Source organism: Homarus americanus, unplaced genomic scaffold (assembly GCF_018991925.1).
Source record: "Homarus americanus isolate GMGI-L3 unplaced genomic scaffold, GMGI_Hamer_2.0 scaffold37032, whole genome shotgun sequence".
In the NCBI taxonomy this organism is placed as follows: Eukaryota; Metazoa; Arthropoda; class Malacostraca; order Decapoda; family Nephropidae; genus Homarus; species Homarus americanus.
Genome location: NW_024731852.1, coordinates 6062736 through 6083736, shown reverse-complemented (window position 1 = coordinate 6083736; position 21001 = coordinate 6062736). Strand labels below are relative to the sequence as shown.

Below are 21001 nucleotides of genomic sequence, written 5' to 3'. Positions count from 1 at the left end.
TTTATAGTTTTCTTCTGTACAGTGACGATTGATACACTATACTGTATCAGACTAATGGATAAACGGTATAGAAAACACTTCAGATGCATCCTGTAAGACATGTACTGTACATACGCTCAGGACGATTACAGGAGAACGCATAGATATAGAAACAGAGAAAGATAGACACAGGTAGTGAATTAGAGAGACAGGGACAGATAGAGAAGAAGAAAATAAAGGAAAACAGAAGTAGTAGAACAGATACAGAAACAAAGGCTGAGTAAAGTAGACAAGTTTTGATAGGCTCTGAGTGCTCCTCGTCACTCACCGTCCGCGTGAGCAGTGTTAGTAGCCTTTAAAGTCTGTTCTGCTTAAGGGTATGCACTTGACGTCATCCATTATGTGTCGTCATAAATCAAGTTACAATGGTTTACGTGACGTCATATACCAGGTGATATTATGGTTCAAGTGACGTCATAGACGAGGTGACATGGTTTATGTAATGTCATATATCAGGTGACATTACTGTTCTCGTGACGTCAAAGGCTAAGTGACAATACAATAGTATGGTTCTCGTGACGTTTTAGGTGACGTCATAGATTAGGTGCCATAAAAGTTCACGAGACGCCATACTTCAGTTGACATTTTGGACGCCATTAGCACATAAAGATATAGAACGTAAAAGTCTTTTCCTAAACCAAGACTGTATGAGTGTTGAACGTTTTGAATTCAACAGACACTGGTTTTATAACGAACAACATGAAGGAATTCTACAATATTAGATATACTACGGTCTTTCAAAAGCTCTAAACATGATTGTAGTTATCGTGAATGTACAAGTTCTAAATTCGCTCGACTTCGCCATGTTCATTTTAACTGTTATCGTGTTCTCTTTTGTTAGTAAGTGATCCACTTAGATGACACCGATCGTCACCAGATACTTATTATCCGTGTAAATAAACAAAAGGTGACCAGATTAGATTATTGTGCTCAGGACATTCTACACTCGACCTTGTACACTGATATTACATTACGATACAGAGAGGCAATTTACATCACAGACTGTACAGTACGTTGCCCGTGGCGAATATTACAATGTAACTGAAAACAATAACGAGAAGCTTCTTTTGTTATGGGGAGCATTCCGATTATCTTACAGGTCTAAACACTCAGTATTTTTTCTGTTGACTCGTTTCACATCAACAGGTGAATATGGAGTGATAAACCCAAAGTGACATGACACCAACAACATTTTCTGAAAAAAAAAATCGAAACAATAAATATTTATAGTTCGCTATTTTATAATATTGTTCAGATGTTAACCCAGCAACAAACAATAGGTCGGATTATTTTAGTTTTGCTTTTTTTTCGATCGTCAGCATAGGTGTTCCCAATAATGTTCTACCGAGGCACGCGGCAGTTATTCTCACCAGTCTACATATCCTTCCACAACTCTTTTGATTGTCTATGTCTCCAATCTCTTGTAATTTAAATACATTTGCAATATTTTAGATTAACAAAAATAATAAGCATTTTGAACTCAATTTCATAAATTGATCAGTGAATTAAATATGAATTCGTGCAACTTCGAAAGGTTACGAACGAACATAGACAATGGGGTGTTGTGTGATACTACGTGACTGTGTGAGCGTTTGTGATAGTTCGTGAGAATTTCTAATCATATTATCATAAGGACTACGTTGACTCCTCATTAACTATTGTAGAAATCTTGAACACATTGAAAACATTTGATAATATAAGGAAAATTCTGATATATGAAGACGTTCAATCTAAAATGTTGGAAAACGAACTATCGAAGGTAAGACACCCCAAGTTTGTGTTTAAAAACAGCAATGAACTATTTTATCATTATTTGAATTATAAGTAGATATCTAGGTCACAAAAGATATTCCCTCTGATTAATGTGTTTTTGGATAAAGTATTCATTTAAATGCAAAACTCGTTAATCAATTCTCACAAAGAATGTTAGTTTGTCTTTGTACTGTACATTCTTGGACATACGAAAAAGAATTACTTTTCTTGATTTTGAATAGATGTCTTGCATATAGACTAGGTACAGTCGCGAACAAAAGTTCTCTCCCCGTGATGAAACTGAGTCACGGGAATGAGTCTCCGAACTTACTTTCCCTGGCTGTGGTTGTGCTGGTTCATTTCATTTGGGGCCGACACTGCTTCATTTTGGGAGGGAGCGAACTTTTGACCACGACTTTACATGCTTAATGACGCTAATTGTCAATCATATTAATGGTATATCCTAATTTATATTACTATTGTTATGATCGTAATGACGGCTAACCTGTTAAACTAATGATCCATTTTATGCTTACACGTCCACAAAACCTTCTGAGTCTCCCAGTGGAAATGTCCTCCGTTCTGTGGTTTTTTTTATGGCGTCATCGAGATGTCATATGTTTGTTGACCGCGTTGTAAACTCTTTTGCAGCTACCGAGCCCCTGTAAACTGTTTTTTTTCACCTATGAATATCAGAGACTCTGATAATCATAGTGAAATTGTGGTAGGGAGGTTAACTGAGGAGTTAGTTGATATTCTGAAGGGAACCTTTTGAATCTGCTCCTCCGGTGTTGTAGCAAGGCGGTGTGTGTTGGGACCTTTCGCCATCCAACCTTTTGTGATCAATTTAATTCTTGCTTTTGATAGCTCAGTCAGAGCATTGTTTGTGAAGATAATAGTAGGGAATGAAACTGAGTTCGTAGTCTCAGTTTCAAACGTCAGAGTGTTACAGTAACGTAATTCAGTGAAATGGTTGAGCAGGTGGAATCTGTGACTTTAGCGTGGGTGGAAGGCGGCGGTTCGTTTTCAAACCAGTAAGCGCCACTCTCCTCCACCCACAGGTCCCTATCCCAGCCTAGGCCGTGTCTGTAGCGTGGATGACGCATCCACTAGTCTGGGGAGATGTCTGAGGTCCAGTGGAGTCGGGTGTCCCCTTGAACCCGAACCGTCAGAAGCTCCACTACCACCCATGGGCCCCATAGGGGGTAGTATTCCCCTAACGCCATGCCCCCATGGTGAACCCGGATCGTCAAGCCCCACAAACAACTGCCAGCCCCATCATTGGTGGATGAGTACAGTACATAACTCGGTGGGGCTGTTGGTGTGGTGGTGTTAGTTCACCGGAATTATCGGAGTTTGTTGGAAGTTGTCACTTGGTGATGAGACTCCCTTGGCAGCCCCTGGAGTATTGCCCCTGGGGTATTGAGTGTTGTACTGGCAGGTGCCACTGGTTTTACTGGTACTAAGGTGCTGTAAGAGTTTATGTGTGTTTTGGTGTGTGTACACCCAGTAGTGATGCAAGTAAATTGAGCCTGAGGGCATGGTACCAGGAGTTCCTGTTTTGGGTGCATACAGCGTCTTTTTTGTAACCATTTATGTGTTTCAATAAACATTGTATTTGTATGTGGGTCTATGATTCACCTATAGTATTCACCGTTGTTCTTTCCCTAATACTCGATACTATAATTACTTGGACCCATGGGCCTTCCTCTCACGTCACGCTACCAGGTCAGAGTATTACGTAAGTTGTTGTAAGAGTGCCAAGCCCTTACAGGGTGGCAGCTTGTGGTGCGCACTCTTACAAATGGTGGCCTCGGTGGCTCAGCAATAAGTAGTAGCAGCCCCCCGCTCTTACGCTATACTTTTCCTCGTTAAGCTGGTGATAATGTTGCACTGCTGTGAACATAACGTGGGTTCGGCTCCTATTTTGATGTAGGCATCGTTGGTACTGTACGCGTCATAGGTAGCCTAATCTTGCCTATAACTGGTGTAAAATCGCGAGGTTCTTTGTTGACATTCAACAAGACTGGGAACATCCTGAAAACCAAATAATGCTACATAAAATGAATCCACTAACCTTTCTAAACTTGGGCTTTACCTAAACATTATCATCTGATTTAGGTTTGCTTAGGTTAGGTAGGAAGGTAAGTTTGATTTATTTTATGCGCGTTGGAAGCACTGCTTCTTGTTCGATCAACAAAGTTCAGTAACGTTGGATCTGGTTAGTATACTGTACACCAGATGCTGCTGGCAGAAAGGACTCTACTGTAAACAAGCATTGAATTGAATTGAAACAGTTTATTTAGCCGGAAAACACAGATACAGAGTGGATAATAATAACAATATTAACATGGCTGAGCCAGGTGAGAACCTGAGCTCTCCTGTAGGCACCTGATATATACTATACATTTATCTCAAGGAAGTATTATGTAACATTTAGTAACATCTGGAATAGTACAATAGCATGGTGGTAATAAGAACATCTCATAATGTTACCACGGTTATCACTTCAATATTTATTTATTTTATTTATTTATTATTATTATTTTTTATTATACGTATATACATAAATTACAGTATCTCATGGCTTTGTTACCTGACCATGGTTAAATTGACTGAGTATCAGTTATTATTATTATTATTATTACTATTATTATTACTATTTTTATTATTAATTATATACTGCTGCAGTAATTTGTACTTTGGAAAGTTCCAGTCTTGTCGAATGTTAACAAAGGAGTTCTTGCTTTGACGCTCGTGTCTGGTGTTAACAGCTGAACACTGCAAACTCAATGGCGTTGTTGACGTGATTGATTCTCCCTCTGGGGACTTAAAACCTGTAATAGCTGATTTTCTCAAGTTCAAATTTGTACTGTTAGTGTGATATCTTGAAATGCGAATCAAGGGATTTCGTTGACGTAGTGATGGGTGGACAGTTGCTCAAGCACACGATGGAAGGATAGATATGCTATGTGAAGGATAGTAAATAGAGGAAGTAGAAAATATTTTATAAAGAAAATTTTCCATTTATTTAGTTGTCATGAAAATTTGAAGATGAAAGGAGTTTTTAAATTCAACACTACATTTTTAAGGCTTTATAATGGTTTCCGAACTTCAGCGAACAACTCCCTCTCGCCATAGGTAGTAAACAAAATATTAGATACATATGGTACCCAGTCAGAAATTTCTCATTTTGTACACATCCAAATGGTTTTATGCCTGCAGTGTTTGCCCATGTTCATGGCTGGTGTTGGGTATATTTTTAAGGCGTGTGTGTGTGTGTGTGTGTTGGAGTTTTGCTCTTTTATTTACACGATAATTAACAATCGTTTTGGAAAGTCGACTTCAAAGGTGCTTTACTATGTAAAGGTGGTGAGTTTTTGCTTTATGTTGTAGTTTTTTCTTTAGTTTTAAAGACGGACCGTCTAGAAAACAAGAAGGGTGGGGAATATAGCCTCGGGGTCCTCCTCCATTAGCGGTGTCAGACAAACAAACGTAATTAATGTTTATTGCCTCTTGGATATTGCCATTCTTTAGCTACATATAGTTACATTTTACCACCACCACATTTATTCACAGTCACACCACCACCACCAACTCATATGCATACATATTAAAACCTCAACCTAAGTTTTACACCTACAATTCCACGTATTGTACTGTATATCCGGATTACGTATTACTGTACATACAGTAACTCCACACAACCACACTAAATTACATTTACCACCTACGCCGACACAGAAAACACTACACGTGCTAGTTTGAAGCGGTAGCATAGGTGTACTTGTACTGTACTTGATCCCAAGTAATATAAAACAGTACACCCGCACCAGACAACAGTCAGGGTATGCAAGTTCAGAGACTCATTCCTGTGACTGTACGTGTACGTGATAGGGTAAAACTGTAACCTGGGTGTGCGTGTACGTGCAGACTCCCACACTATACTGACAATGGTCATGAGACAACGAGGTAACTGGTGGGTGCGGGGCGACCAACACTCGTGACTGGCCAGCGGCTGATTGATGAGAATTTCTGAGTGTGTGGCTCTGATGACCTTCTTCCTCCCTCCCTCCATCTATCCCTCCTTCCCACCATTTCCCCCTCCCTCCCTCCACCATCTCTGCCTCCCTCACGTGGGAGAGGAGCAAGCGTGGAATGTACGTGTGGGGAATGTGGTGAAGTAAAGAGCGGTGGGAGAGGAGTTTGTGGTGTTGTAAAGTGAGTTTGTGGCTTTGATGATCCTCCCTCCCTCTCACCATCATTCCATTCCTTCGTCGCGTGGGAGGAGCAGGTGTTGGAAGGGTGTGTGGTGGATGTGAGAGGCGAGCGTGGGTGCCATATACTTGTTGACGTCATAGTTGTTAAAAACGTAGTTACGAAAGTCGGGTCAGGTATTGTACGTAAATAAGTGTGTGTGGGGTGAGGGGGTTATGTCCCCAGCTGCTCCACTTACAGGTTGGATGTGACCGTAGACATGTGATGAAACCTATAGCGCCATTAAGGTTCCAGGAGGGAGGAGGGGATGAGAAGGGGTGGGTGGAGGAAGCTGTAGATCAGTGAGGGTAACCTAAAGTACTGATGGGTCCTATAAGCGGCCCTTCACCTCCCTGGACCACAAGCTTGAAATCGTTCACGTGCACAGACCACGACCCTCACCACGCTTATGTCTCACCTTACAACAGGCTGAAATTTTCTAACGACTTTAAGACAATGTTTCATCTTTATGGAAAGGAAAACAGTTTTATTCCAATTACTACGACGTTTTAATCAAATGGGACTTGTGATTAACTGGCAGCGTGTTCCTTAAGTTTTTTATGTTAAGGGCGAAGGATGTGTTGACGTATCACAGCTCAGAGATATATAATTAGTTAAGTAAAATAGTTGATTAAATGAAGGAATAATAAGATTGACTGGACATCTACTGTACATCTTAGTCAAACATCGAGCTCAGGGTTTTTCCCCATCGTCGTCCATTCTCTACTTATAATAATGGGTCATGACTTATCACCACACATGGCGGAGTCCTCAGAGAGACCTCAATGAGATCACCTGAAGAACAGCCACCGACTTATTTCATCTGATGATCAAACACCCTAACGCTACTTGGGTATGTTTGGTTAAGCGAGTTTAATTGAGATGGGGTTAGATTAGGTTAGGTTAAGTTAGGCAAGTTTATATGAGAAGTTTAATTTAGGTTAGGTTAGGTGAGTTTAGCTGAGATGGGGTTAGATTAGGTTAAGCTAAGTGAGGTTAATTTAGATTAGGTTAAGTGAGATGAGGTTAGTTTAGATGTGATGAGGTTAGATTAGGTTAGGATAGCGTTTAGGTTAGATTAGGTTAGGTTAACGTTAGGTTAGGTTAGGTTAGCGTTAGGTTAGGTTAGCGTTAGGGTGGTAAATCTTAAGGTGAAATAAATAAGCTAAGGGGTAATCTGAAGGCGATCCCCGAAATGTAATGTCTTGGCTCAGTGTTAAAACGATTCAACCACCTTTTCAATAGTTATCGTGTTCATGGGGAGGCTGGGCCAGAGACGCCAGCTGCTATTCCACAATATCCAGGAAACCTTTTCTTTTTTGGTTACACTAAATAGAGTCGATAAGTAAATAAATCTAATAAAGTTAATGGATTACCTGGAGAGTAGACACCCTGACGTTGCCTGGGGAAGGGTAGGTTAGGTTAAGTTAGGCTACTATTAGGATGTTTAGCCATCAGGTGAATTAAGCTGGTGTGTGTGTGTGTGTTTTAGGTATAGATGCTTGAACATATTTTTACTCACACTTTTCACAATTACTGCCATAAACATCACCATCATTATAGCAATCACAATTTACCACAACTAACTACCACCATTATTATCACTACCAGAACTTTTATCAGCACTACAATAGCTTCCACATCACCACCAACACTACAGTACAACTAGACATAACTGCTTCCATTACTTCATCAACCACCACCACCGCCACCGGTATTACCACAACTACCACCACCACAGATACAGCTACTACGACTTAGAGTGCGTCCCATAGGCATGACTGCCCGTTCGGGACAGTGTGGATGCAACACACTGTATACTAAGCCTTCGGTGCACAAGGAGACAGTATGACCGACACTACCTGACCGTCTTCACTTCCCCAAGTTGTAAACTTAGGTACCCATTTATGAATCCATGACAAAACCCCAACGGACAAAACCCCCTGTGGACAAAACCCCAGTGGACAAAACCCCAGTGGACAAAACCCCAATGGACAAAACCCCAACTCATTATATGAAAAGTGGACAAAACCCCAGTCACGTATAAAGAAGTTCATTATAATATTTAATTTTTCCTACGTCAACAAATCAAGAATGACTCTCGGACCAGGACCACCCAGATCCACGCTGAGGCCATGCTGGGAGCCACTGATGAAGTCCGTGTCAGAGCTGGGATGCCAGAAACCAAACGCCGTGACATCAGACGGATGAAACGTGGTGTTCAACCCAAAGAGCCAGCCTCTCTTGCAGAGCTCCAGCTTGGTGGAGAGTGGTCTACAACAGGTGGTGATGATCCAAAGCAGTTCTTGATTCATGACAGTGGCTCCGACAGCGGACCTTGTGAACCTGTGTTCTGACCGCCAGTCAGAATCTAAGAGTGTGGAGGAGTTCCTGCAGGGTGTTGGTTTATGTATTCGATTCAAATAAACTGATATATTCTCATAAGTGGAGCATATATTGTATACTGTAAGTGTCAATTCCCTACAGTTGTAAAAGGGTTTTGTGGGTTGTGGAGTGTGAAAAATAAAATGTATATATAATGTGTGTTTGCAAGCATGAAAGTGTTTTATTTTATATTTTATATATGAGACTGGGGTTTGGCCACTTTTCATATAATGAGTTGGGGTTTTGTCCGTAGACCCCATTTATTGCTGGGTGACCTGTGAGTGCCCGGGGATCGAACCACCGACCTATGAAACAGGCGGCGAGTACTTTATCCATTTCCTACTACCACTACTATAACCACCACTACCACCACCATAGCAACAACTACTACCACCACCATAGCAACAACTACTATCACCACTACTACCACCAGGAGACAGTTTCCCACATGAAGGAGGATGAGGCAATTGAGGGAGGCGAAGGTGAGGCTCCAGGGAGGAGGAAAGGGGAGTGATGGAGGAGGGAGGAAGGAAGGGGTGTGAGGGAGGAGGGAGGAAGGAAGGGGTGTGAGGGAGGAGGGATGAAGGAAGGGGTGTGAGGGAGGAGGGATGAAGGAAGGGGTGTGAGGGAGGAGGGAAGGAGGAAGGGGTGTGAGGGAGGAGGGAAGGAGGAAGGAAAGCGGGGGAGTGAGGAGAAAATTAGGGGAGTTGGAGAGAGTGAAGGAGGGGTAGTGAGGAAACAAGGAAGGGGGGTGAAGGAAAGGGAGAGGGAGGAGGATATGGAGGAAAGAAGGGGTGAATTCTGGAGGGGGAAGGCGAGCTAATGCAAAGAGTAGAGTTGAGAGAGAGAGAGAGAGAGAGAGAGAGATACCGTAATGACAATAACTTCTGATCACCTTAAGATTAGCCCCTACCCAGTTTATCTCACCTTAAAATTAAACATCCTAACTCTACCTAGGAGGGTTAAGTTAGGTTAGGTTAGATTAGGTTAGGATAAGGTAGGTTATGTTCGGTTAGATTAGGTTGGGTAAGGTTAGGTTACATTAGATTGGGTTAGGTTAGGTTAGGCTAGATCACGTGATATTTAGTTTCCAAACATTAATTCTCGACGGTTATCATGACAACAATACATTACACAGAGTAATCTAGGTTAAGTTAGGTTGATTAGTTTAAGTTAGATTAGGCATGGTAGATTATGTTAGGTCTGATTGATTAGGTTAACTTCAACTGATTTAGGTTAGATTTGGGAAGGTTAGGTTTGGTTAGGTTAGGTTAGGTTAGGTTGGTTTGTGTCTGGCAATGGTAGGAATGTGACACACTCTTACCTGCCACAGCCGGACGGTCTCAAGACACACTCATCATGCTGGACTACACAAACACGTGAAAATTATTTGTGAATTTCTAAAAAAATTCTGTTATAGAAATGAAGTCTTAGTGATCTATGCTTAGTAATGCTGTCAGGTGGAGCACCTAAGAGAAAAAGTATTTTGTTTTATACTATGCCAGGTGAAGTCTTTCTAACACCTTTAGGAAAAGGAAACAATTTTATGGTATATTTATTTTATTAACATTTTATAACCTAGAAAAAATAAAGTAGTTCCTGGTGTAGTAAATGTAGCTACCCAATGTGGGCGAGGGAGAGGGCAGAGGCTCAGGTCACTCACCCTTCACACAACCTGGCTGAGGTAAAGATAAAGTGGAGGTTACGCAGGACCTCTGAAAGTCATTTGGGGCATGCAACACCTTACAGTCTTCATGTTTGACCACTCAGTCGTCTCCTTAATCTTCTTCTTTTTCTTTTTCGTCTCTCCTGGTATCGTTGGACGAACTTGTTGACGACCCTGTCTCTGAGTCTCCTGCCAATGGTCTGCTCGTAGTGGAGGGCCGCCTTTTTGGCGCCATAAACCATGGCATACTGCGCGATCTCCCTCTTGAACGACTTGGTGAGCTTCTTCCTGGACTTGCGTCGTTCAATCTTGGGTTGCTGGGTTGGTGCCGTATAGGTTGTCCTCCTGGAGCCGCCGTCACCGATCTTGCCGCGAGAGGTCCAGCCGTGCTCGCGATTGTTGTTGATCTTGTATTCGCCGACGCTCTCGTAGCCGGTGGAGCTCCAGGGTGAAGTGCCCGACCTGCTCCACACGATGTAGTGGCCGCCACTTGAGATGACCTTCCTCTTGGTGCGTCCGGTGTTGAGGCCTTCCGTGCTCACCAGGTCTCCAGGGCGCACGAGATCCCCTTGAATTATCAAGTCGTCAGTGTTCACCAGGTCTTTTCGACTAACTAGATCACCGGAGATCACCAGGTCACCAGGATGCAACAGGTTACCAGTGTTCGCCATGCTACCGGTGCTCAATAGATCCCCTGAGTTCACCAGGTCTCCAGGGATCACCAGATCGCCTGTGCTCACTGCATCCCCAGAACCTTCCCAGTCCTCATCGCCTACCACGTCACCACTGCCCAAAGTTTCCACAGGTCTCACCAGGTTCTGGGAACTCACCAGGTATTCAGGGTAGTCCAAGTCAGCTGCAGAGCCCCCGACGGCGTCATGTTCGTAGTCAGGAAGATGGGATACCGTGGGCAGAGGGCGTGGCCATGGTGGGTGAGGCACCGGGATCTCTAATGCCGTCCACCACGATTCTGCAGGAGATAAAGCACCTTCAGTATACACTTCATGTAAAGAAGAGAAACAATCCCAATATTGTAATAAGGAAACAAAAACAACAACGTCGCATGTTAAGGCTGTTCAATGCTTGTTAAACTGCCATTTTGGTCCAGCAGGACAAGAACAAGAAACGAAAAGAAAGCAGAAAAAAACACCAGGAAGAGAATGGTAGGAAAAACCAGGAGAGGAAAGATTGGAAGAAAGAGAGAAAAGAAGAGAAGAAAGAAGGGAGAAAATAGATAAGAAACATGAGAATAAATACTGGTATCGAGAGAAGTGAGAAGAAACAGAAGAAGCAAGAAAGGTGGAGAGAGAGAGAAAAAAAAAACGAAAAAGACCCAGGAGAAGAAATAAGGAAAGAGAGGAAAGAAGACAATAAAGGAGGAGATTGATGAAAGAAACAAGACATAAGATCCACCTGGGATTATCTTTGATGTTACTTACAAACCAAAATAATTAATTGGAAGACGAACCTGAGCACAAAACATTCCTCACGCCCCCCAAAAAAGAAACACATCAGCCAAGTCAGGAAGGACGGGGGTTTTGCTGACGAAGCACAACCCAAAACTGACATGACCTGAAGATTAGGCACCCTAGCTTATGTCACATGATGATTAAACACCCTAACGTTATATGGAAATTAAATGGAAAATAAAATAGGAATAAAGTAATAGAGTAGTAAATAATTAGTAGATAAATATAGTCATTTTATTTACTAGAAGGAAAACGGCCCAGAACCACGATACTTTATTTACAAATTTTAATGCGTGTTTTTAAAGAAGTAAATCCGTATTGAGCTTCACTATACGCTCGGGGGAGGAAAAATCAGAGCTGCCACTACCGGTCACAGACCCGTGTAATCTGGGTAATGGTGAAGTCCTACCCTACTATGACGTAATGTTTGTAAACACAGCTTGATTACTGTACAGCTGTGTGTTAAATCGGGAATGGATCACCTGAGGATTATACACCCCAGTTTATTTCACCTGAGGATTAGACAGCGCAGCTTATTTCACCTGAAGATTAAACACCTAAGCTTATTTCACCCAAGGATTAGACGCCCCAGCTTATTTCATGCATGGATTAGACACCTTAACTTATTCACCTGAGGATTAGACACCCTAGCTTATTTCACCTGAGGATTAGACACCCTAGCTTATTTCACCTGAGGATTAGACAGCCCAGCTTATTTCACGCAAGGATTAAACACCTTAGTTTATTCACCTGAGGATTAGACACCCTAGCTTATTTTACCTGAGGATTAGATACCCCCAACTTAATTCACCTGAAGATAACATAACATGATCCACCCTGACTATTTTATCAGATACCTATCATTATTACTGTGGGGATAGGGCTTAATTTAATCCACTATTCTCTGTTACTGACACTTCGGATCACCAGCTGTCAACACGCAGTCTGTACCTTTGTGGGGGGATTCACCAAGGTTCCTTACGTTAATGTTGTTCTCTGCCTAAAGGAAAATCCAGTTAAGTTAGAGCCTCAGTTTAGCTAAGACAGACATGCAGTTAGGTGTGTTCTTGCGTCACCATGTGTAGAAAGGAGTATTCAGTAGACGATACATTCTGCTCCTGATGTGTTCCTATGTCAGGCGGATTTATATTCAGTACGTCGTGTAGGATGTTTTCTCGTGCATTCCTAACTCCTAGACGGGTGACAGAACTACACAGTCACTGAATACGGTGTCTCAGTAGTTGTGAAGCCGAAGGATAAATAGGGAATACTAGACGGTAGGATGGTGCTTTAGCGGGTTCTCCCTCAACAGGATGAAGCACAAACAAACTTAGACTGATAATGAAAAGTTTACTAGCTGGGGATAATGTCATTATTTACTACATAGAAATGAACAATAGGTAAACATTTCAATATTCTTTAGGCATTTCCAAATGTTAGGAAACTGCTTTACGAATCCGTCTCCGCCACGTTCCTCTGTCTACAATCTCCTCGACTTAATTTTTTTAGACAACTAGAGAACTACGTCTTACCTTGAATAGTGGTCGTCCCTTAAGTCACCGGCAGCTTAAAAGTGAGAAGGATATACACCCACCTTAAACTATATCCACATTACTATTCGCAGCTCCAGAATGAACGTGGAATCATTACGTGTTGACAGTCATAACTTGCTGCTAGTGAGACAAATTGCAAGAAGAGTTTATATGAAAACAAGGTATATAATATATAGTGCATTATACCGTACAACCTTCCATCTGTATATTCTTGTCATATTGTTACACTGAGGTGACTCTCAGCCACTAAGTGATGGGAATCCACTTCCCAGACAGATGATGGATGACATTCAACCATCTGTCTCGCCTTTCGAGACAGTTTAGAGAGATGGAAAAAGTTCGTGTTGAATCACCAGATAAGCTGTGGTCTGTATAGTCTACAAAACAAGTTTTCTACCATATTTCCGTTAAGAAAAAACAGCCACCGCGTCATGTAGGTTTCCTAGATTTCCCACCCAGCTGGTGACGGCCGCCAGGGTGTTCTCCGGGCACGACTCCCTCTAACGGGAACAACTTATGAAATAATGATTCTCTCATTATCACGCAGAAAAAAAATCATTTTCCCAGTTAAAGTTTCAGGGAGGTAAAGGTTATACATTACCAAAGACACCCATACGAGTATTAGCTCACATTTACCTTAAAATGCTTGTCGACAAGCCCCACACATCAAGGGAGTGAGATAAGGCTTGTGTATCAACTGTTACCACTCAGGGGTCATAGGTTACACTCTGTGGTATATCAGTGATTGTTCTACCTTCCATTCCTCTATGTTCAGGTTAATCTAAACTACACCGCACTACGGTACTCTCCTGACAACCTCCACCAACAGTATATTACATAGACAAGATGACAGACAGACAGACACAGAGACATGAAGACACACATACACAGACAAACAAAGAGACAGACAGAAGGAGAGTCAGTACATACAAGCACTCACACTGCATCACTAACAAACTGTGGGAGTAAAAATTAAGTTTGATGACGCAATAAAACGGGTGGAGGTCAGATGGTCTCCAGAGTCGCAATAAGTACAAAGTGGTCCCCAGTCCTATGATGTACAAAGTGGCCCCCAGTCCTATTATGTCCCCAGTAGTGTTATGTCTCCAGTCCTATTAAGTCCTTAACCCTATTAACTCCCTAGTCCCAATAAATCATAGTCCCAAGTGGTCCCTAGTCCTAATAGACCCGATCCAGAGGGAGGGGAGGGGATGGGAAGGGAAGGGAAAGAGAGAGATAGAGAGAGGTAGAGTGGACAGATCCCGGGGTAGGAAGAGGTGTGGGTGGGGTCAGGCAGGGTATGGTGGGCGATCAACTGGGCAGGATGGATGGCTACAGGGAGGAGGGATGGATGTGGGTGGGGTAGGGAGTGTTCCGGGAAGGGAGAGGAGAGGGATGGGGGTGAGGGGTGGGGGGTGGGAGAGTTTTGAGAGAAGCAGCACCCGCCCTCCGCCCCCTTTCCTTCTCCGCCTCCAAGCTTATTTCACCTGATGATTAATTAAATATTCAAACGTTACCTGCGAAGTTTGGGTTAATGTTAGGTTAGGTGAGGTTAGGTTAAATTAGAAAATGTTGGGTTTGGTTAGGTTTTGGTTAGGTTACGTTATGCTAGTTTAGGTAAGGTGAGGTTAGCGTTGTTTATAGGTTATGTTAGATTTTATTAAATTAGGGTAAGCTCGGTTAAGTTAAGTTAGCGTTAGGTTAGATGAGGTTAAGTGAGCGTTAGGTTACATTATGTTAGTTTAGGCGAGTTTAGGTTAGGCTAAATTTAGTTAGCATTAGGGATAGGTTAGGTTAATTTTATGGAGAAATAATGGTGGGGTTAATATTCACTTGGTCCCGTTGACGTTAGAAAGATACATAGTGATCTACAGTATAACCTAGATTTAGTGTACAGGTGTGCTCTCTCATCAAGGTGGTCTTTCTTTCTTTCTTTCCTTCTTTCTTTCTTTCTTTCTTTCTTTCTTTCTTTCTCTATGTCTCATTTTTTAAGTCAGTTACGCCCTGAGTTTTAAACACTTTCCGTTGAAGAGGGTCGTCGTGTTTCAACCCGAATTTAAAAAAAATGAGCCCTGAGGGACACCGCAATACAGTACTTAACGGGGTGGTGCGGCGGTAAAATTAACTAATTCCAATAAAATTAATTTTAATATTGGAATTAGTTAACACGACGACCCTCTCCTCTCTTTCACTTTGTCTCTGTGTCACTCTCTCTTTTTTCTTTCTCTCTCTCTTTTCTGAATCAAGTGTGTGGCGTGTTAACAAACTTTAAATTTCGTCCAGTCACCGTATAAAGACACACAGCACTCGTCCAATCATCACAGAGGAACCATAACTTCTGTTCAGTCTCCATAAAGTTCTCGACCAATCAGCATCAAGGAACAACCCACCTTCACCAATCATAAAATTCACCAGGCTACATTTTCCACCAATTAACTTTCGTTCTCCGGTCACAGAGCCCACGGCAAATATCTCTCGAACGAAACGTGCAGAGAAAGACAAACATGCAGGCAGACAGATAGACAGGCAGACAGACAGACAGACAGACAGACAAACAGGCATATGGAATAACATTCGAATAGACGGACTGATATGCAGACAGGCAGGCGGGGTGATTGACAGAAATACATACAGTTAAATGATCAGACAGACAGACATTTACTGATCAGTGTTGTATATTTTGTGAGTGTGTGGTGTGAGTATTAGTGATTATGAGTGTCTTATGAGAAACAGTCAGGTGGTTTATTGTGAGAAGTTGTGAGCAGTAGAATGAGTTTGTGAGTATTGAAATAAGTAGTTTCTGAGCAGTAATGGAGATCAGTTTGAGTTTATGAGTAGCAGTAGAATAGATTGCGTGTGATTTATGAGTTTGTGAGCAATAGATGAATTAGTTTGTGAGTATTAGAAGGATTTTTACGAGCTTGTGTGAGTAGCAATAGAAAGTGTTCTTACGAGTTTGTTAGTTATAAAAGGATTATTATGAATTTGTGAGTAGTAGCAGAGAAATGATTATGAGTGTGAGTATTAGAACGAATATTATGAGAATGTGAGCAAAACAAGAATTCGTATGAGTTTGTAAGTAGGAGACCACTTGACGCTTTCCTCTGACAGCTCCCCCTTGACAGCTCCCGACAGCTTCCCGACAGCTTCCCCTGACAGACCATGACATCTTCCCCCCGACAGCCCCCGACAGACCATGACGCTTTCGCCATGACAGCCCCTGACAGCTCCCCCTAACAGACCATGACACCTTCCCCCTGACAGCCTCTGAAAGTTCCCCGTGACAACCCCTGACAAGTACTTCACCCTCGTCACTTCATTGACACTCCCTGACACCTAGCTGACATCCCCCTGACACCTTATTGACACCTAACTGACATCCCCCTGACACCTTATTGACACCTAGCTGACATCCCCCTGACACCTTACTGACATCCCTCTGACACCTTACTGACATCCCTCTGACACCTCCTAACACCTTGCTGACCTCTAACACGTAGCTAACATCCCCATAGTGAGTGACCTGACATTTCCACGTTAAAGGGATGTGTGTATGATCATGTCAGTTTCTGTGGCCACTGAAATTGTAACACAGGCATTTAGGCCATTGTGTCTGACATGATATAAAACATTTGACTCGATATGGGATTAATTCTGACATCATATAAGGAAGGCATTTGAGGGATTTTTACCTGACGGGATAGACGGCATTTGAGCAACTAATCCTGACATGATACAAGACATTTAAGCGATTATTTCTGATATTATTTTTGAGCAATTATCCTGACATTATATAAAGTTTTTGATCGATTTTACTGGCGATATTTTTTAGCAATATTCTGACAATGAATTTTTGTAAGCGATTCTATAAATTTTTGGAGCGATTTATCCTGACACTATATAAGACATTTGAGCGACTATTTATATCACGATATTAATTTAATTTGATTTTTATAGATATATTGACCTTACTTTGTGAATACATGGCTCAGTACTTGTGAATTTATTACCGCCACTACCGTGGTCTGGGTTCCGTCTTTACCCTCCCCCTCCCTAAGCCCCCCACCTCCTGGCCTCCTCCCCTTTAAACCCCCACCTCCTGGCCTCCTCCCCTTTAAACCCCCACCTCCAGACCCCTCCCCTCCCCAAAATAGTGCTTTAGGAAGAATATGTTCAAATAATTAACAATTCTATTCGTAATAAAAATATTGAGACTATACTTACCATTTAATGATGTTTGGAAGAGTGAGTGTACAGCAGTAGGTTTATAATGTGTGTGTGCGTGTGTGTGTGCGCGTCAGGAGGACGCGGGCGAGAGGTGCACACTGTGAGAGTTACCTGGAGGGGAGGAATGTTGAGGAGCCGTGGAGGCGACAGCTTCACCAAGAAGGAGTTGCAGAAGGAGGAGGTGGGGGAGGAGGAGGAGGAGGAGAGGGGGTTGTAATGCTGGTGCCGTCGTCCACATGACCGCCCCCCTACCAGCCAGCCGTCCGTCCGTCCGTCACCACTCAACTGAACTTCCTCCGCCATAACCCACCTTATATACCCGCACACTCACTCCCTCCCCTGCTCCGCCGAGGTAAGGAGGCACAATAAACTTGGGGATACACGCTCAGGGAGGTGAGGGAAGGCGTAGACAGGAAGGCAAGGATATTGGCCACTTACTCACAGGGAGCTGACTGATGCATCACCCGGAGGCTGACTGATGCAACACCTGGGGGCTGACTGGTGTAACATCTGGAGGCTGACAGATGCATCACCTGGAAGCTGACTGATGCAACACCTGGGGGCTGACTGGTGTAACATCTGGAGTCTGATTGATGCATCACCAGGAGGCTGACTGATGCATCACCTGGAGGCTGACTGATGCATCACCTGGAGGCTGACTAATGGAAGGCTGACTGATGCATCACCTGGAGGCTGACTGATGCATCACCTGGAGGCTGACTAATGCAACACCTGAAGGCTGACTGATGCATCACCTGGAGGCTGACTGACTGATGCATCACTGGAGGCTGACTGATGCATCACCTGGGGCTGACTGGTGTAACATCTGGAGTCTATGCATCACCTGGAGGCTGACTGATGCATCACCTGGAAGCTGACTGATGCAACTGCTGATGACACCTGGAAGCTAACTGATGCATCACCTGGAGGCTGACTGGTGTAACATCTGGAGTCTATGCATCACCTGAAGCTGACTGATGCATCACCTGGAGGCTGACTGATGCATCACCTGGGGCTGACTGGTGTAACATCTGGAGTCTATGCATCACCTGGAGGCTGACTGATGCATCACCTGAAGCTGACTGATGCATCAACTGGAAGCTGACTGATGCAACACCTGGAAGCTAACTGATGCATCACCTGGAGGCTGACTGATGCATCACCTGGAAGCTGGGCTGACTGGTGTAACATCTGGAGTCTATGCATCACTGGATGCATCACCTGGAAGCTGACTGATGCATCAACTGGTGCTGATGCTCAACTGACACCTGGAAGCTAACTGATGCATCACCTGGAGGCTGACTGATGCAATACCCTGGATGGGCTGACTGATGCATCACCTGAGGCTGACTGATGCATCACCTGAAGCTGACTGATGCATCACCTGGAGGCTCACCTGGGGCTGACTGATGCAACGCCTGGGGACTGACTGATGCATCACCTGGAGGCTGACTGATGCATCACCTGAAGCTGACTGATGCATCACCGGAAGCTGACTGATGCAACACCTGGAAGCTGACTGATGCAACACCCGATGCATCACCTGGAGGCTGACTGATGCATCACCCTGGAAGCTGACTGATGCAACACCTGAAGCTGACTGATGCATCACCTGGAAGACTGATGCAACACCTGGAAGCTGACTGATGCATCACCTGGAGGCTGACTGATGCAACACCTGGGGCTGACTGATGCAACGCCTGGGGACTGACTGATGCATCACCTGGAAGCTGACTGATGCATCACCTGGAGGCTGACTGATGCAACACCTAGGGGCTGACTGATGCAACACCTGGAGGCTGACTGATGGAACACCTGGGGGCTGACTGGTGCAACACCTGGAGCTGACTAATGCAACACCCGGGAGCTGACTGATGCATCACCTGGAGGCTGACTGATGCAACACGTGGAGGCTGACTGATGCAACACCTAGAGGCTGACTGGTGCAACACCTGGAGGCTGACTGATGCAACACCTGGGGGGTGACTGGTGCAACACCTGGGGGCTGACTGGTGCAACACCTTGGAGCTGCTGATGCAACACCTGGAGGCTGACTGATGCAACACCTGGGGGCTGCTGATGCAACACCTGGGGGCTGACTGGGGCTTTACATTCTATTAATACCTGTTTGCTAATTGGTCCATTAGTCAATATTTTTTCTTTTGGCATTGTTTATCAATTTGTTTACGTACGTGACTCTCCTGTTCGTGTGTCTAGCTATTCATATGTATTAATTTATTTGATTAATTGTTTCTCTGTCTAGCTTTACACACACACACACACACTACATAAATAGCATTATAGCAGGCAGGGCAGACATAGGTGTTAGCTTCCACGTATCATTATGGTATTAGGTGTTCAGTGAACCAATCACCGTCTTCAGGACATTCTGGGAAAAAATATGTCACCAATACTACTCACAGGTACAGGGCGGTGTATCATTCATCATAAACGCCATTGATGATCTGGATATAACAACACAGTTACGAAAATATTTTTAAAAACAATTACATGAAAATTAAAATTTATGAAAAATATATTACAGAAGTTATGTAAAATTAATAGAATGTAAAGAACTATTGTGACTACCTCCTGTCCTAACAGAAAATGTACAGGTAAGGGTATATTAAGGTAACGCACGTTTACTGTGACAGAACTGAAGACAGGAAGAGTATAATGATCAAACTACATTAATGCTGGGAAGGTGCTGTGAACCAACTACTGTGTAGTGTATGATGAAACCCTGGGATAAACTAGGAAAATCTAAACGAATCATCCCCAATTTATACTGGGAAGAAATGTTAACGAGCTTAATTCGTCATAAGCGATTTAACGCTTGTTTATACTACTGGGAAAACAGTGTGAGTGAACGAAGGCCAGTGAGAGCAAAATTCCCGTCCGTACGTGATTATCAGTATCGAAGAATTATTAACAACAGAACAATGGTGAGAAGATCACGCCATTCACCACGCTATGCAAACTAGAAAACAAATCGCTCATAAGAAAAACAATACGAGTCACTAAACACAGCAAAAACATTCACATAACTGCAGAAAGAAAGTATATGTTTAACCATTTTCCTTTAATACCAGAAAAATTAGTGCAATAACTAACGAAATAAAGTAAGGGTTGGTACACAGTGCAGTGTTTCTACACTGTCCTTAACGGTCCGTCAGGCCTATGGGACCCACTTTCATTGACCGTATAATGACATCCGTGTGGACAAAGCTGCCGCCTGTGACCATTAATTATAGGAGGTACCCAAAGCTACTTGTTACCCTTAAATCAAATGGACTAATACAGAGTACTCACAGCATTTTAGGTACTGGAGGACAGCACCCCAGGAATCCATGAGTTTTTCACAGAACATGACAGTGGTTGAGGATAACTATATACAAAAGACAGCAGGCAGAGTCCACCTCACCGCCAGCACCCTCATCCTCCCGTAGGTAGCCCTGCTGTCTAAGGCTACCGCTGAGTGTTCATGATTCTCTGTTTTATAATTTCATTAACGTAGGTTTTTAAGCGACTGATCTCATAAACATGTTCGTACCGGTATATATTTATGTTTATTCATATGTAACACCGTCCTTTTTGGTGACCGACACTGTATCTATAATTGCTTATTTTCAAAAACCGAATCCAGAATATAT

At 43.1% G+C, this 21001-nt stretch overlaps 1 protein-coding gene and 1 long non-coding RNA gene across 2 annotated transcripts; both read right to left on the bottom strand.

Annotated features, from left to right (window-relative positions):
* Positions 1-9975: 9975 nt before the first annotated feature.
* Positions 9976-17649, bottom strand: LOC121867972. Its single transcript, XM_042368148.1, has 2 exons — positions 17460-17649; positions 9976-11069 (listed from the first exon to the last, which is right to left on the bottom strand). Exons 1-2 carry the CDS (start codon positions 17584-17586, stop codon positions 10186-10188), a joined length of 1011 nt encoding a protein of 336 aa, XP_042224082.1. The 5' UTR covers positions 17587-17649; the 3' UTR covers positions 9976-10185.
* Positions 15303-17173, bottom strand: LOC121867973. Its single transcript, XR_006089275.1, has 2 exons — positions 16513-17173; positions 15303-16457 (listed from the first exon to the last, which is right to left on the bottom strand). It is a non-coding gene; the product is annotated as an uncharacterized LOC121867973 (long non-coding RNA).
* Positions 17650-21001: the final 3352 nt, after the last annotated feature.

Bases quoted from the DNA above. Each gene is read 5' to 3' on its own strand.
- LOC121867972 (XM_042368148.1), bottom strand. From the start codon at position 17,586: ATGTGGACGACGGCACCAGCATTACAACCCCCTCTCCTCCTCCTCCTC. The intron at 11,070-17,459 runs GTAACTCTCACA...TATCTCCTGCAG, and splicing joins TCAACATTCCTCCCCTCCAG to AATCGTGGTGGACGGCATTA.